The sequence below is a fragment of the Suncus etruscus genome, unplaced genomic scaffold, assembly GCF_024139225.1.
Source record: "Suncus etruscus isolate mSunEtr1 unplaced genomic scaffold, mSunEtr1.pri.cur scaffold_89_ctg1, whole genome shotgun sequence".
NCBI classification, from domain to species: Eukaryota; Metazoa; Chordata; class Mammalia; order Eulipotyphla; family Soricidae; genus Suncus; species Suncus etruscus.
The window spans coordinates 40,410-58,241 of record NW_026060405.1 but is presented as its reverse complement, the minus strand read 5'-3'; the positions used below and the strand labels follow the sequence as shown (position 1 = coordinate 58,241).

At 41.0% G+C, this 17,832-nt stretch overlaps 1 protein-coding gene across 1 annotated transcript in view; it reads left to right on the top strand.

The window, feature by feature from the left end:
* Positions 1–281: 281 nt before the first annotated feature.
* The window catches only part of LOC126000719 (TPR and ankyrin repeat-containing protein 1-like), a gene marked incomplete at both ends in the record, with an annotated part of 56,209 nt that continues 38,658 nt past the window's right edge, over positions 282–17,832 (top strand). Inside the window, 6 exon segments of the mRNA XM_049767859.1 lie at positions 282–294; positions 1,590–1,675; positions 2,066–2,204; positions 4,347–4,478; positions 8,851–8,969; positions 8,971–9,022. Of these exon segments, the coding sequence (XP_049623816.1) occupies positions 282–294; positions 1,590–1,675; positions 2,066–2,204; positions 4,347–4,478; positions 8,851–8,969; positions 8,971–9,022 (541 nt within the window).

Sequence of the window (17,832 nt, the reverse complement as noted above, 5' to 3'; positions counted from 1 at the left end):
GAAAAAAGAAAAGAAAGTCCAACCAGCCATTAGTACTGTCAGAATCCTGAAAGTGTTTAAAATAGAAAAGGTAGAAATGCCCCTGAGCGTCACTGGATGTGGCACCAAAAAAAAAAAAAAAAAAAAAAAAACAGAAAAGGTGAAAATGTAACATGAGCCCTTCCCCAAACTTCCTTTTTCCCTAACCTATTCCTTTGAAATGTAAAAACCCACTGGTTAGTTGCTTTTATATCTGACTTGACTTTAATTTCACCTGGTTTGGGGAGTTGATTTCAATAAAGAAAGGAATCTGGCTTTGGGCTTGAGAGAGAGGGCACATGGCAGATAGGCAGCACATGGCAGAGAGGCCCTGAAGCAAAAGCAGGCTAACTCCAATGAATCTTTTGACTGGCTTCATATTATTTCTCCACTGCTACCCTGCTCCATCATACCCGTTCACCAAAGGGGTTAGAAAATGATACATTGGGGCGGTCTCCCAGCTCATGGATTTTTATTTTTATTTTACAGCATACTTGACTTGGGACAATTGGGCCTTTTTAGTGTGAGTTTAAAAATGGCTATCAGTCTGTAAGAACCTGGAAGCCACATGTGGCCAGAGGTTAATTCCAGCTGTGCCATATTTCCCAGCTAGAGCAAACATGAGGGAAATTGATTCTGAGAATGAGTGTCCAGTACAGCCCTCCTAGAGCTTGGAACTCTTACTGGATGACCTTAACAGGAGCCTCTCAAATGTGCTGTTTGTGTGATCTAAGAAAAATGATTTATTCATTTCTTTAGCAATTTTAGGTAAGGTCAGTGGTTTAACAGCTGTCTCTCTGTCAGTGGGAAAGTGCTGGCAAGAGAGACAGTACAGGGGTTAAAGCCTGACCTTGAATGTGGCTTGCCCCAGATTGACCCCCAGGATAGCATATGGTTCCTCACAAGTTCAGTCTGGAGTGACCCCTAAGCACAGAGCCAGGAGTAAGCCCTGGCTTCACCTTGTGTAGGCCAAATCTGCCTCCCCACCAACAAAAATAAAAAGAGTACCGATCTGTTTTATTTTATGTTTCTTAAGTGTAAATACTCTTATCCTACCCAGTTTCTGGCTCTGAATGTAACTATATAGTACATGGAGTTGAGAGAAATATGCAGCCAGCACTCATTGAGAGACTCTTATTACAGCACTCTCAAAAGGGTAATATAGAGCCTGGAATGTGTGGGATTTGTGTTATTCTGATGTACTTAAAAAAGTGATTGGGTTGGGATATTTGGAAAGGCTTGAAATTTCCTTTTTGCCAAGCTTTAAGATTAGGCAGGGTGGTGCTTATGTCTCCCAGTGTTTCTTTACTTACTCTCTGCAGTAAGACTTGACAAATAAGCTGTTTCTGTCCTCAGTGGGTCCTTTGGAAATGTGAGAGAGCTGAAAAGCTGGGTCTCTTAGTCAGAAAAAAAATAGCTGGGTCTCTTAGACAGCCTTGAAAGTGTGTTTTGTTTGTTTTTAAAGCTTAAGTCATCCTGACTATAATAACTTTTAAAGCTTAAGTCCATCCTGACTTTAATAACTTATTTCGGAACATTAATTTCCAACTTTATTTTTCTCTCCTCTCATTATTCTTTTCTACTTCTGTCAGCAAAAGAAGACAAACTTCCAAGAAATATCTACATCCCAGAGTTGTCATTGAAAAGTCTCTTTGAGGTAAGGTGGCATCTTGAAATGCAGTTTCAAGTCTGGCAACTCTCCTGCCTTGCCACTTGTTATTTTTATTTATTTTTATTTTTTGGGTCACACTTGAAAATGTTCAAGGATCACTCCTGGTTCTGCACTCAGGAATTACTCCTGGAGGTGCTTGGGGGAACCCTGTGGGATATTGGGGATTGAACATGGATCAGCCACAGGAAAGGCAAGTTCCCCTACCTATTGCACTGTCGCTTCAGCCTCTACCATTTGTTGTTTTTAATAGTCTTAAGTTTTTGCCACAAGGAATCCAGGTTTTACTAATTCCAAACTTTGTGGATGAAGGAATTTGACATTTCATATTGATATAATGATTTCCATAATTCTTTCTTGTTGTGTTTTTCCCCTTAGAAATATGTCTTCATTGGACTTCATGAGAAAATGGATCAGCTGCCCAAGTTAGTCCAGTGGCTCATCTCAATTGGTGCATGTATTGAGACTATAGGACCGTACCCGCTTCATGCCCTCATACGACTCTGTATCCAAGCCAGTGAGTGTTCTTTTCCTTTTTTCTTTTTGGTGTATTGGACCATACCTAGTGGTGCTCAGGGGCTACTCCTGGCTCTGCACTCAGAAATTGTTCCTGGTTCAGGGGCCATATGGGGTCTAGGGGATTGAACCCTTGTCTGTCCTGCGTTAGCAAAACAAATGCCCTACCGCTGTGCTACCACTCCGGCCCCAACCAGTTACACACACTCCAAGCTGCCTTTTTGGTTCCCAGCTCTAGGATTCTTCTGCGTGAAACTACAGTGTAATGTAGAATATTCAAATGACTTGGTCATGCTGATGATTTGATTATTCCCACGAATGAAGGTAGTAGGGTAGTAGCCATCATTTTGATCATTGCTGGGACCTAGTAGTGATGAGAGATTCAACACTTAAATGGCTCTCAGCTCCTCGTCAGATCCTTGTAAATGGGACCTCTGAACCCAAGAAGGACATTAGCAGGCAGCCTTTGCCTGACAGAGCTCCAGAAAAACTGGGGGCTCCTACTCCTGTAAAAGGCAGCTCTGGCCTTTACTCCAGTTTTCAGCTTCTTGCACTAGCCAGGATAGAGGATCAGCCTCTGTAGAAAGGAAGGGGAAGGAGGAAAATTCCTGGAAAGCGTCTTTGTTGCATGACTATAGAATAAAATATTTTTGATATCTTAATTTCACCACCAGTATGCACATGTACAAGTTTATACATTCTAACACATACATACACACTTCCACTTTAGAAAGGAGCTTTTTTTTCCCTTCAAGTGTATGTGGCATCACTGTGGGACAGTCACTGGCACCATGCTTGAGCCAGAGGAGGCCCATTGGTCCATTCTGTCTTGTAAAGGGAAGGAGAATGGCTGGGGAAAACCTGGGCCCCTCTCTTGGCTTTCATCAGATATTTTTCTGTTCTTCCCATACTTTATTGGAACCCTTTTAGGGACTTGATTCTTCCACAGGGGTTGGTAAGTAGTGCAAAAATCAAGTCTAAATAAAGCAATCTTATTCATTCCTCCCAGTTTCACTTTAGGAATCTGGAACCCAGAGAAGTGAACGTCATTATTGTTATGAACATCATTGTTCGTCATTGTTTCTGCCCTTTATGTTAGCTACTGTGAGTACAGGCAGGGGATAGTACGTCAACTCTTCAAGTGTTTTGGGTATGTTTTTCAGAAGAAAACTAAACTTGATGATAAATAGTGTCCATAAAGTTGACACGAGTGTATGTGACTTTTCCCCTGCTAGAACAGCTTTATCTATAATAGAACTGCCATGCCCTGACTCTGGGGCGGGGGCTGCTAGAACAATCCAGGATGATGTGAATAACCTTGGATGGACTTGGGCAGCACTTTTTATTAACTTAAAGAAGAAAGATTTTCAGGGTGTTCAGTGACTTTTTATTTTTTGGGAAAGGATGCAATAGGCCAAATGTGTATTCCGATTGATAGTAGTGTAGTATGTGATCCAGCCCGAGAATCAGACCTTGATTGCCAAACTGGTGTTGTCACTGACCTGTTCAGGTTTTAAGTCTTGGTCCTGTCTCCCTTGCTCAACCTCTGATGCCCCTTCTCCCAAAAATCCATCTCTACCAATAGTCACCACTTTCAGGAAAGGTCCCCTTCAAGTTCTTCCTCCCCACACACTCTTTGGAGGTGATCTGTAGCTCCTGACCCTGCCTCAATTTCTCAGCCCTTGGCTCCAAGTTGTGAAGCAATCCCTGCTTCAGCCTACTTGCTCACACCACTCCCCCCTCTTACCTTGCTTCTTCCTATGCCCTGTTTTATTCTTCCAGTGTATCAAGAATCCCTGTCTCAGAGCACGTAGGGCAGTGGTGGCTGACCTTTTTGAGCCCAAGTGCTCAAACTGCCGCACAAAACCAAAGAATTTCCTCAAATGTGCCAGCACGTCAATTAAACCTTAATGACAAGATTTTAGTATCTAAAAACTATGCGGCACGCTCTGCATAATCTTAATTGCAGACCTTCCCGTGTGCCAGATGCAAGGCCTTCGCATGCCACCACTGGCACACGTGCCATAGGTTCGCCATCACGGACCTAGGGTGTCCAGTCCCTCCAGTAAAGCACACTGAACTTGCTTGGCTGCTTTTCTTCCTGTAGGAAAGAACATCCATTGCTCATTTTCATTCCCTTCAGGGGAAACCCATCTTTTCAGGTGGCTCATGGATCACAAGCCGGAATGGAAAGGCTGCATCAACCAGAAGGACGAGGATGGCTGCACCATCCTGCATATGATGGCCACCCATTCCCCGGGGCATCTCCACAAGCGTAAGTGCAGTGCCACACTGGAGGGCATGTGGCTGGGTGATTGCCACAGAAACCACTGTACTTTTTGTGTTTCCTCCTGTAGCAGGTCATGTTTTGTTGTTAATCAAACAAGGTGTGGGTGAGAGAAGGAAGTGTTGCTGGCCTTATGTGCTCTTTTGACCTTAAATGACATCTGGGTGGGTGAACAAAGGACATGATTTTCAGGCAATGTTTGTGCTTATTTTGTGCTCAATCTGTACTGGCTACCAAAGGCAAAGTATGCATCAGGCAACAAGCTTAGTCCTACCCTCGAGCTACTTGGAATCCAACACTGAACTCACATGTGCCCATATTTGCCAGGGCTTCACAGGCCAAATAACAGAGTGAGGAAGAACTGGTTCTTCTGGTGCAGAATGCCCTGTTATCTGATAAAACAAGAAAACTGCTGTGTGCACTCATAGGTGGCTTTCTGGGTCTTCTCATTTTTAAAAAAAATTTCCTAAAACGGGTGGCGGGGGGGGGGGGGCTGAAGTGATAGCACTACAGTTGGGCATTTGCCTTGCAGGCTGCCAACTTGGGACAGACCCGGGTTCAGTTCCCGGCATCCCACATGGTCCTCCAAGCCTTCCAGGAACGATTTGTGAGCGCAAAGTCAAGAGTGATGCCTGTTGTGTCCCCCAAGAAAACACATTTCCTAAAACCCTAAGACCTCTCAAGCACTCAGGTGTCACTCCTGGCTCTACGCTCAGAAATCAATCCTGGCAGGCACGGGGGAACATATGGGATGTCATGATTTGAATCACCGTTCATCCTGGATAAGCTGCTTGCCTGTGCTATTGCTCTGCCCCCTCCCTTTCTTCTTTTAAATTGATATTGATAGTTCCTAGATGGACTCCTCTTAGCATTTTTTTTCTTTTCCCAATAGAACTACAGAACTTGAATCATCTTGTTCTGCCTCATAAATTGAGGTAGAAAAAAAAAGTGGATGGAACCAGGAGCAAACAGTTGCATGAACATTGAGTAGAAATTAAAAAACGATCAGATCTAAATACCAAATCCAAAATCAATGGCAACAGAATCAAGATACCCAATCCACAACAAGTTATATACAAAAAGCACTTATTACACTAGCAGTCAAGGGGCAAAGGGGGGGAGGTATGGGATAAAGGCTGGGAACAGGGCCGGAGGGAGGAAAACGTTGGTGGTGAGAATGGCCCTAATGCACTCTCACTATTTACCTTAAATATAACTGTGAAAGACTTGTAATTCACATTGACATAATAAAAATTTAAAAAATGTATTATGATTCATGTTTTCAGCATGTTTTTGAACTATAATTTTAATTCAGAAACTTACTGGTATGTTTTTATGGAATGGAAGTTCTCATATAACTTTATTTTTTAATTATCTTTATTTAAACACTGTGATTACAAATATGATTGTAGTTGTATGATTATAGTCATGCAAAGAACACCCCCCTTCACAAGTGCAAGATTCCCACCACCAATTTTCCAGATCTACCTCCTCCCCACCCCACCACACCTGTACTCAAGACAGGCTTTCTATTTCCCCTCATTCATTCACATTGTTATGATAGTTTTCAGTGTAGATATTTCTCTAACTGCACTCATCACTCTATGTGGTGAGCTTCATGTCATGAGCTGCACCTACATGGGAAGATGGGGGGAAATAAGGGTTGGGACTGAGGCAGTAAAAGATTAGAAATGAGCTTTGTAAGGGCAGTATCAAGGTCACAATACAAGATGGATAGTATGCATATATAAACTATATGCATACAATACTATCATTAGGAGACCAAGGAGAAAAAATTTCCAGTGACTGTCCCAACATAAATCAGTGCTAGAACGACCCATCCTCCTCCCAAAGCGCATTCTCATTACTGTAGGGAGAGGTAGGGGGAAAGCCTGATGACCTTTATAGAGACCACCTGGACTGGCGCCCAGGGAAGGCCTAGAGTCTAGGGGAAAAAGAGAAGGATGGAAGGGGGCCTGCCAAGCATCCAGCTCTTCCCAGGCTAGGAAGAAGGCCTCTGGCATGGGGACTCCCAAACCCCATACCTGAGAAGAGCTGGCCTTCAAAATCAAAGGGGAAACTGGAAGCCAGATATCTGCCCGCCCTCCCCAAGCACCTCCCTCCTGGAGTATGGAAGGAGGAGGGAAGCCTGAGGACCCCTAAGAATCCACCTGAACCCACTTCTGGCCATATGAGCCAGCACCTAGTGGTGTGGAGTCCAGGAGAAAAAGAGGGGGACGGCTGGGGGCCTGCCAAGCCTCCCAGCTCTCCCCAGGCTAGGGAGAAGGCCTCCAGCATGGGGCCTCCCCAAACCCCATCCTGGCAAGAGCTGACCTCCAGAATCAAAGAAAATAGGAAGCCAGATATCTGCCCAAACTCCCCCCCATGCCCCTCCCCCCTGGAGTATGGAGGGAGGGGGGAAGCCTGAGAACCCCTAAGAGTCCACCTGAATCCACTTCTGGCCATCTAAGCTGGCACCCAGGGAAGGCCTGGAGTCAGGGGAAAAAGACAAGGATGGCTGGGGCCTGCCAACCCTCCCAGCACTCCCCTCATATAACTTTAAATTTTGACAAGTTTTCCTGACTTACAAGGATTAACATTATATACTTATTTATTTAGTTAGTTATTTAGTTAGTTAGTTAGTTATTTAGTTTGGGTTTTTGGGATACACCTGCTGATGCTCAGGGATTACTCCTGGATCTGTGCTCTGAAATCACTCCTAGCAGGCTTGCGAGACCATATAGGATGTCAGGGATCAAACCTGGGTCATCGGTCCCTGTCAAATGCCTTACTGCTGTGCTATTGTTCTGACCAACAAGAATTAACTTTTAACTTTTTTTAATGGAATAGCTGCTTAAGTTACTACTCCAGAGATATTCAAACAGCAAAAAAATATGGGAAGGCTCTAAAGGTAATTATTAAAATAAATATGAACACTTGGGGGACAGGCTGGCTAGCAGCTGTTTTCCCTGAGGAGGGCTTGGGAGTTCTCAGCTTCTTTGGGCATTACCCTGTGGTCATTGTCAATGTTCTTCATAGCATCCAAGGAATCACCTTCAACTTAGCAAGTGGTCTGGGTTGACAGAACTCACTCTCTACCCTACCTAAGGGCAGAAGTCAGGCATGGGCCTGGCTGCACTCTGGTTTAGAGATCTGAGCATCTTTCCAGCATCGTGCCTGAACTGAATCGAGCTCCTTTCATGGTTAGGACCCAGAATTTTGTTTTCATGTGTGCTCTTGGCGGACTCTCACTTCTTCGGGTCACACTCATTCATTGTGTTGGGATCCCTTCTCCTGATAACCCATAGGGAGAGTATTTTGTGTGTCAACTTCTCTCTCATACTTTGGTTCTCTACGCTCTTCCCTCTTGACCTTTGACTTCTAATCTTGTTACTGCTCTCTCTTCCTGAGTTTAGTGTTTTGATACCTTTAATTCTGTTTGCAAAGTCTCAGTATTGCAGCACTTATGTTATTAGTGATTTGAATAACTGGGAGATGGAGGGTCTACATTGGCAGTTTGCTATCTTAGGGTCTATATTTGATTTCCATCTCTGGAGATACTTTATGGGTAAGAAATATGACTTAGATTTCTTTTTATAACTTTTGTGCAGTGGGAGAAGGGCACATGTAGGTGGAGAGAGAGGGAAGAACAATGCCAGGAACTGGGTCCTGATTGGTTTCAATGTGTCTGGTCAAGGAGGTACATTTTAGAAAAGCTGATGTCTGGAAATTGAGGACCAAGAATGAATTTATCTATTTGCACGCATAGATCTCTGTACCCTTGAGATACTCCTGTTCCATACTGAAAACCATTGCATCTGTGATCATGGAGACACCTTGAAGACTGGCAAATAGAGACATCTAAGCAGCAAAGAGAGATGTCATGAGGGAGGTGGAAACAGTAACAACAAAAAGACCCTGATGTGGAATCAGTCAATTGGCACTTTTCCCCATCTCCAGGCAGGCTCCCCTCGCCACGCTTTTTTCTTTTTTCTTTCCTCTCTGGGGAATAAAGAAATCTGAAATCGCAGCTTGCAGTTATCCTTACAGCTGTAACTGTTGCTTAGTAACAAGATCCATTCTCCTTACTTGTTGCCAAGGAGAGGGGAGAAAGGTAGAGAGGAGCGTACTTGTGAACCTCTTAAAAGCTTTTGTCCTTCCCACACCACGCAGGACTCCATGCTTCGGGGAGTTGGATGGCTGGCACAAGGCTGGTGGTTCAGGTTCCGTGAGCAGAGGGGGCTTGCTCCACTGGCCCCGGGCTGCTCAGACAGGGAACTGGGAGGAAGTGCACTCATGGGGACATCTCCTTATGGAAGGAACCATGACAACATCCCCTTGTCATTTTGGTCTGCCCTAGGACATACAGAGGGTATACAGCTGCTTCTGCGCTTTGGGGCAGACCCTACCCTGCTAGATGGACAGTCCCTCTCCGTTGTGGATATCCTGAAGAAGAATAAAAACTTTAAAGCCATTGAGAAAAATCAACTCTCACTTGGAGAAGCTAGCTGCATGTTCTAAGGACCTTTCAGGTATAGTTTCTAGGGGAATGGTTTTTGGTGGTTTTTTGTCTATGGTGGTGGTGGGAATTAAGAACTGATTCTGTACTATTGTGTGTAGGTCACATGATATTTTCATTGGTATATGAAGATGTGAGTGAATTCCCTGCCCACAGTCTCCTAGAAACTTGATTGTTGTTTTGATTTTCTCTTGAAAGCTAGAATGAGGCTGTTCTTACTGAGACAGTGTCTACGACATTCTGAAAACTTCATCAGGTTCACCATTGGATGGCATGGTGATCTTTTTTTCATACGTGCAGTAAAAAACGAAAAAAATTCAGACAGTTGTGGAGATCAGAATCATGCTTTCTCCTCAAAACAACCAAGCCAACAATTTTCAATGAATATTTCTTTTCTTTTTAAGTTCGTCTGGGACAGCAGTGTTGTAAAAGATGAAATGCAACAAGTTACCCTTTCTTCAAAATTTTGTCTAATAATGTTCTTTGTGTTATTTATATTCTATTAATTCTAGTTTGTTTATTTTATTAAAAAATAATATCTAGACTGATTCTAAAAATAAAAATCCAGTGAATGGAACTTTTTTACTAATATGATCACATGTTGTTTTTTCTATGGATATTACTATATGAATATAGGCTAATAGGAAAGAATTACTAAATAAGATATTTGAATATGAAACATATGCACTATTTTATGTAAATACATGCAAAATATTTATGTGCATGCCTTTATACATGTGTCATATATATGCATTATTTTAGTTCTTCCGATTTTATGTGGCTCTGATTTTGTTTTTATCTATTTTTTGGGGGGGTTGTCATACCCGGCAATGCTCAGGGGTTATTCCTGGCTCTACGCTCAGAAATCACCCTTGGCAGGCTCAGGGGACCATATGGGATGCCGGAATTTGAACCAGAGACCTTCTGCATGTAAGGCAAACGCCTTACCGCTGTGCTATCTCTCCAGCCCCCCTTGTTTTTTATCTTTTACTCTGCTAAGTTACCTTTTAGAGGGAGCTAGATAGATTTGTGAAGGTTTTTTTATTAAAATTTTTATTTTTAATTATGAGAACAAAGATGCAAAGAAAGAGGACAAGGTAAAGTTACAGTGGAAGGACAATCACCCATAAACAGAATTGTCAGTAGTCCCATTGCTGATATCTTAACTTTGAACTTTCAGCCAAAGAACATTAAGAAAAATAAAACATAACCCATGTACAATTACTGTGTCCCTCAAGTCCCCAGATTGTAGTACATAATATTTCTTAGTCGCACACAAAGCAATCTAAAGACATAAAACTTATGTAACTCCTTAAACATTGAAGGCATAGTACTTACTTACATTTCCATGCACATGCATATTAGTTTAAGTTAACCTCAAAAGTGGGTTTTTCTTTTTAAGGATAAGAGTCAAAGGATCACAGTAAAAATGGTGTTAGAGTGGCAATAATTGTTTGCATAGGCCCACCAAAATATGGGGGACATGGAAAGGGAAAACCTTGCCTAAATACAAGGAGACCCTACCCCTGAGGTTTCCTGGCATAAGACCAACTGTAGGCTCCAGGCAAACTAGTTTACCCAATCGAAGTCATTGTCTGTAGTGCCAACACACTTTTATTTTTTGTGAAGGTTTTGAAAATGCCTTTGATGATTTATCTGAGTATAGTTCTCCATCCATTCTAAATTTCACTTTCACCTACATATTTATTTATTTTGGGTCAGACCCGGCAGTGCTCAAGGGTTACTCCTGGCTCTATGCTCAGAAATTGCTCCTGGTAGGCTCAGGGCACCATATCGGATGACGGGATTTGAACCACTGTCCTTCTGCATGAAAGGCAAACTCCCTAACTCCATGCTATCTCTCTGGCCCTCACCTATGTTTTTAAACCTTTGAAGTTTCACAGTCAGTGACTGCCACTGTCTATGTATGTCTTCTCTGGTGACTTTGACTGTCCTTGCTATCTTACATTTATGAAGTAACCTGTGCTCTAGAATCTTGTTTTTCACAACTTTTGAAGCTGTTGTTTCATTGAATTCAAGCTCTTGATGACTGTTGTCTTATTGTTAATCTAAATTATTTTTCCTTTCATGGTTCTCAGAGTTCTAGAGTTCTGAAATCTTTCTGGGTTGTGTTACAGTGGGGATTCTTACTTATTCTTACTGGTTGCTATTTGTGGGCCCCTATTAAACTTCTTTTCACTCAGGAAAATTATCTTCTGTTATTTTGTTCTCAAATGTTTCTGCTCATAGCCACAACTATTAAATCATGGAGTTTCCTAGATTTCTAGCACACTTTTCTACTTTCTCTTAATGTTCCTTATATTCGTCTTTTTAATTCCAGACATTTAAATTTATCATCAGTTTTAATTTTTTTATTTTTATTCTCTTTTTGTTAGCACCTTTTTGCTGATTTTATACTCCTTGAATGCATTCAAGAGTATTAAGAATTAAAAAAAAAGACTGTCATCTTTTTTGAATTATTTGTGGGGCTTTTGGGGGGGTTTAGTTGATTCTTTCTTCTTTCTCTTTCTTATTACTTCTCCCTACTTACTTTCTTTTTTTTTCTTTATGAACACAGCCATATTTATACACCAGTGCTCTACTGTCTTTGTATTTATTTTTATTAATATCTTTATTTATGCACCACAATTACAAACATGTTTGTAGTTGGGATTCATTTATATAAAAGGACACCCCTTTTCCCAGTACAATATTCCCACCACCAATGCCTGCCCCTTATACACTTACAATTGTGCTTTTTGACACTATATCATTTGTGGATATTTCTTGCTAATTTTTGAAATAAAAATGTTTTATAAAAAGTTAAGAATGAGGGGCCAGAGAGATAGCACAGCAGTGTTTGCTTTGCAAGCAGCCGATCCAGGACCCAAGATGGTTGGTTTGAATCCTGGTGTCCCATATGGTCCCCGTGCCTGCCAGGAGCTGTTTCTGAGCAGGTAACCAGGAGTGACCCCTGAGCACTGCCGGATATGCAGCCCCCCCAAAAAAAATAGGAATGAGGAATGAGATAGTATAGTCGGTAGGATGCTTGCCAGGCACACAGCCAATCCAGGTTCAATCCCCAATACCACAGTTGGTCCCTTACCCTTCCAGATGTGATCTCTGAACACAGACCCATAAGTCAGCCCCAAGTGTGGCCCTTCAACCAAAAACAAAGTAGAAATGATCTTCTTTTAGTATTTTTGGTTTGTGAAGTAAATTATAAAATCCTTGTCCCACTAAAACCTTCTATACTGCTGTGATTTTTCACAGAAGTATATTTGGCTCTGAGATTCCAAATGATTTGCTGTCTTTATGATATATGCAGAAATTTAAAGAAAGGACAGTCCCCAACTAAAGTCAATCTCTGAGAATGAAAGCTTCCATCCATGTAGGAAAGAGAAATTTCTGAGCTTTACTGGAACATTCTATGAGGACCAATTTTACTGCAGTCTCTTTCTCTATGTCAGGTTTCTTCGTTCAAAGTTTTATTACATGATAATGACTGTGTCTTGGGAGAAGCTCTCCTTCTCCAGTTTATGACAGGGAGTAAGGACATGGAAAGACATGCACTAAACCTCCCCCACCATTCTAATGTGGGGCTCCCAAGGAGCTGACTCCAGAAAAACATTCCCAAGCCTCATTTGCCAATAGTCTTTCTTGAGTCTTGTATTTTCATTTTTTTGTTTTTGGGTCACATCTGGCAGTGCTCAGGGGTTACTCCTGGCTCTATGCTCAGAAATCACTCCTGGCAGGCTCGGGGGACCATCTGGGATGCCGGGATTCAAACCACTGACTTTTTGCATGCAAGGCAAATGCCTTACCTCCATGCTATCTCTCTGGCCCCTTTTTTGTATCTTCTAAAGTTTTTCTCAGTGCATGATGTTAAAGTTTTCAATGTACAAATTTTTTGATCTTAAATTAATTCCTATCACGTTATTATTTTATATTTTTATGAAACTATTTTAAATTTTTCTCTTTCTGATGATGTATCATTTCTGTACAGAAATATATTTTTGTATATTGATTTATAGCCTGTAATTTTATTGTAATTATTATGTCTTATAGTTTTTTAACAGTCTTTGATTTTTTCCTTTATAAAACGTTCCCTGCAAATAATGTTTATTTTACTGCTTTTCTTTTGTTTTTGTGTAATTGGTGTGATTAAACTTCCAACACTTAGTTGGATAGTAGTGGTCATAGTGGACAGCTTTATTTTGTTTTTTCCTGTTAGAGAAAAAGCTTTTAGTCTTTCATCACTAGTATAGTATAAAATGTTCTTTATTATGTTGGGATATAGACACTATACTTTCTTCTATGCTTATTTTATTGAGAGTGTTTTTTTTGTGGGGGGGAGTTGAGCAGGGCCCAGACAGATTGAATAAGGGTCTACTGCATAAACTGATCTTGAGTCTCAGATACATTAACCTCATACTATTTTTATGGCCCCTTGAATGCTTCTTTTTTCTTATCCCAATGGATTTTATATCTAGTCATGTGATTGTTGTGAATCTGTTAAAATGACTTTAGGATTTTTTTCCCTTTCCTTCTGTTGATGCAGTATTTACTGATTTGTATATGTTGAGTTGTACCTGCATTCCTGAACTAAATCTTTACTTAAACTTGGTTATTATTATCTGTTTATTTCATTTTTAATGTGTATGTGAGGAGAGATTGGGCTACTCCAGGCTGTTCTCAAGGTTTTTTTCTGAATTTCTGCAGAGAAGAGACCCCGGCAATACTTGGAGATCCAAATGGGATGCTGGGGATTGAATAGGATATGCTTTGCCACATGCAAGGCAGCACCTCTCCTTCTCTATTATCTCAGTGGCCCAGATTCTTTTAATGGTGAATTCTGTTCAGTAAATTCTGGCTAGGATTTTTGCATCAATGTTCATCTACGATTATTATTCTGTAGTTTATTCCAAGTGTATATTTGTCTAATCTGGGAATCAGGCTAATGTTGGACTTAGGAAATATCGTATTTTTCGGCATATAAGATGACTTTTTAACCCATGAAAAACTTCTTAAAAGTTGGCGGTCATCTTATATACCAGTATACGGCATGCTGAAACTTACTCCAGCTTCAGGGATGAGTGATTCGCCCCCCTTTTAACACAGCATCCATCCAGCCTCCAGGCTTCATCACTGAATCCTCTGCTTGTCCTTATTAATCTTTTAGGGCACACAGAGGAGCTGAGTAACTGAGTGCTGCATCCAATCCAGCCGACAGTGTCATCGCTGGTATGTGTCTTTCCGGTGCTCAGACCTCTACTTGTCCTGATTCATCTTTCAGGGCACACAGAGGAGCTGAATTACCGAGTGCTGCATCTCATCCAGCCGTCCAGTATGTGGCTTTCTGGTACTCAGACCTCTGTTCAGCTTTTATAGGCCACAAAGGGGGTGCTATATCTCCCTCTAGCTGTCCTATTAATCACTGCACCCACCCAGCTGCTCTTGGAGGAGCCCCTCTCCCTGCTCTCAGTGTTGATCACAATTAAAAAATCAGTCACTCACTACATAGGACAAATGTAAAATGATTGTTGGCACTCCAATGTTAACATAACTCCAAGGTTAAACATAACCTTTGAGGGTTCTACTCTGTTTCTCTTATGTTTTTTTAATTTCCATTTGGCGTTCGTTAAAAGAGAGGTGATATTACATGGCGATTATAGCCCAAACCCTATATTTTAACAGGAAAGATAGGGAACATCTTATATGCCCAGTCATCTTATATGCTGGAAAATATAGTAAGTTAGGAAACATTTTATCCCTTTGACTTTTGTTGGTTTGTTTGTTTAGTTTTTGGGCCACATCCGGTGATGTTCAGGGTTACTCCTGGCTCTGTGCTCAGAAATCACGCCTAGCAGGCTCAGCAGACCATAGGGGATGCTGGGGATTGAACTCGAGTTGGTCCTGGGCCAGCTGCCTGCAAGACAAACACTTTACCACTGCACCACCACTCTGGCCCCTCCCCTTGACTTTTGGGAAGAATTTGTAAAGGATAATATTCCACCTTTTTTGAAAGTTTGATATTATTCACCAGTAAAATCATCTGATTTGAGATTTTGGTTTTTAAAAGGATTTTGATTACTGTGTCAATTTCCTTCTAGTGATCAATCTATTCAGATTTTCTTTTCTTTATTCTATCTTAGTAATGATGAAATTCTAAGAATTTATTGTTTTATCTAGGTTTGCTTGAAAGTTTTGGTGTTTTAAATTTTTCCCGTATATAGTATAGTACGTTCAAATATCTGGTAATTCTGAAAATGCCTCATATTCAGATTTTTAGGCCTAACTATCTGTTCTTTCCTGTTCTTCCTCACCAAATAAATATATGGTCAAACTTTTAGAAACAAAGGGAAGAGGCTCTGTAAGAACTGTACTTGTTTCCTTTATACAGATTAGAATTCAGCTGCACTTGTTTGGTAGCAGAGTGCACACGAGAAGATGTGCCCTATTCCAGGCCTGCTGTTGGACTCTTTAAGTCATTTGTGAAGGCAGCAGCTGCAGTCAAGCCTAAACTCCCCAGGACATTATTGGATGTTTGATTTACTGTAAAATTTTACAGATCATGAACCATGAAAGATTTTTTATCACACTAGAGGAATACTGTAGGACTGTCAAATACTGAGTCAAAAGTCAAAATCAATTAAAGATAAATGGAGGATCACCATTCTCAGGAACAGCTGACAATTACTTTCCAAAGGACTCTGAATAGCAGAGCCCATAAGGAAATTTATTGCTAGATATGATTTTTGTACAGAATTATGTTTTAAACATTGATGACCCTTTATATGTCCACATGATTGTCTTTGTACATTCCCTCTCTCCATTAAGATTTTACAAGTTATACAAACTCTAAAATCTGAGGCAAGGATAGGTATCTTTTGAGACCAATACCACCCTATGTAATTTTCTACAGAAATGATATATTTAATATATTATACCTCTTATGATATGCCTAATGTGATAGCCACTAGTTACATATTACTATCAGGAACTTGGAAATGTTTGTTGCTCATCAAATGAAGAACTTAAGTTTAAATTCTACTTATCAACTTTTTTTTTGTTTTTAGGGCCACACCCGTTTGATGCTCAGGGGTTACTCCTGGCTGAGTGCTCAGAAATTGCCCCTGGCTTGGGGGGACCAGATGGAACACCGCTTGCAAGGCAGCCATTTTAACTCTAGTGCCACCTCGCTGGCCCCACTTATCAACTTTTTTGTTGTTTGTGGTGCTGGGGATTGAACCAAGAGTCTCATATGTGAAGCATGTACTATACCAGTGAAACATTATTCCTGCCTCTTACTTAATTTTTTTTGTAATTAAGCTGATAGGCCATTGTATTAACAGTGTATTTCTAGGCATACCCCCAGAATGATCTTTCATTTCAGAGCAGTAACAGCTAAAATAGTTGGAGAGAGTACCAAAGGGAGGTCAGAGGCCAAAGGAATAAAGAGAAGCCTTCAATCATAAAAATGAATATCTAAGGACTTTATGCTCTATAGTCATATATTAAGGGTGAGATGGAAACATCATATTGGGAATAGCTGTAACTAGGAATTGGTCCCTCCATTTCTGAAAAGTTCACTTGATGGTGGTTCTTTTATCTGTGGTCCTGAGTACCTTTAGAAAAAGAAGCAAAGTGTTTGTATCTAGATAAATGAAAATTCTAGATTACACACTAGAATAAAAGAAGTTCTTACCCTGGGTCACTGTGCTCTATGATGAAAAAGATGGGGCCAGTTCTTTTTGCACCTAGATGAGAAATAAAACTCATGTAAGTAAAGGTCTTGTTAAAAATTTCTGTTGTTGGGCCCGGAGAGATAGCACAGTGGTGTTTGCCTTGCAAGCAACCGATCCAGGACCTAAGGTGGTTGGTACAAATCCCGGTGTCCCATATGGTCTCCCGTGCCTGCCAGGAGCAATTTCTGAGCAGACAGCCAGGAGTAATCCCTGAGCACCGCCAGGTGTGACCCAAAAAAAACAACAAAAAAAATTTCTATTGTTTACTAAAGCAATTTCCTACCTGATCCTTCACAAGAATTCTTGGAAGCTTTCTAAGATGCAGATTTTGATTGCATAAGTTTAAGACAGACTCCAAGATTTTACATTTTTCACTGGCTGCCAGGGGATGCCAGAACCAATCTGAGGAGGAAGGCTTTCAGAATTGTTAGTTATGTAACGGGCTCTACCCACTTCTCTTAGCTAGCACTAGATGGCAGCATGTGCCCCTTTTCTGTTAGCCTTTTCTCAGGCCCAAGAACAAGATCAGCCTTTATTTTTCTCATGCTTGTTTGTGTCGATTTGTTATTTCTCATAGCTGTGCTTTAAGCCTATCAGGGTACGAACAAACCAGGTCCATGAAACCTCTTCTTTCTGGTTCTGAGGTGGGGCACTTGCTGCTTTCTGTTCTTCCAGTGCAGGTACTGCAACACAGGTGCACTGCACTGGTACCTTCTCTGTTCTGGTTTCTTCTGTAGATGCTTTGTAAATCAGACGCCATGATTATTATCCTTATGGCCCTCTACTCAGACTAGAGTGGTCTGTTCCTAGCCAATGCCAGCATGGACTTCAACACTATCTCCTTGATAATTCTCCTTTTTATCAAGGCAGTGTATTTTCTTAAAAGAAAACCTACAGAATACAGGAAATGAAAGACTAATTCTCCCTAAGCCCACCTACCTAAAAAAATAAAGTAAAAAGAAAATATATTTGTGATTTGGTCATTTTGTACACCTCTGTATCTATGCGTTTACATTTCCTCTAAAAATGATATATTTGAATTTAAATATGTATGTCATAAAGCTTATAGTTTTGT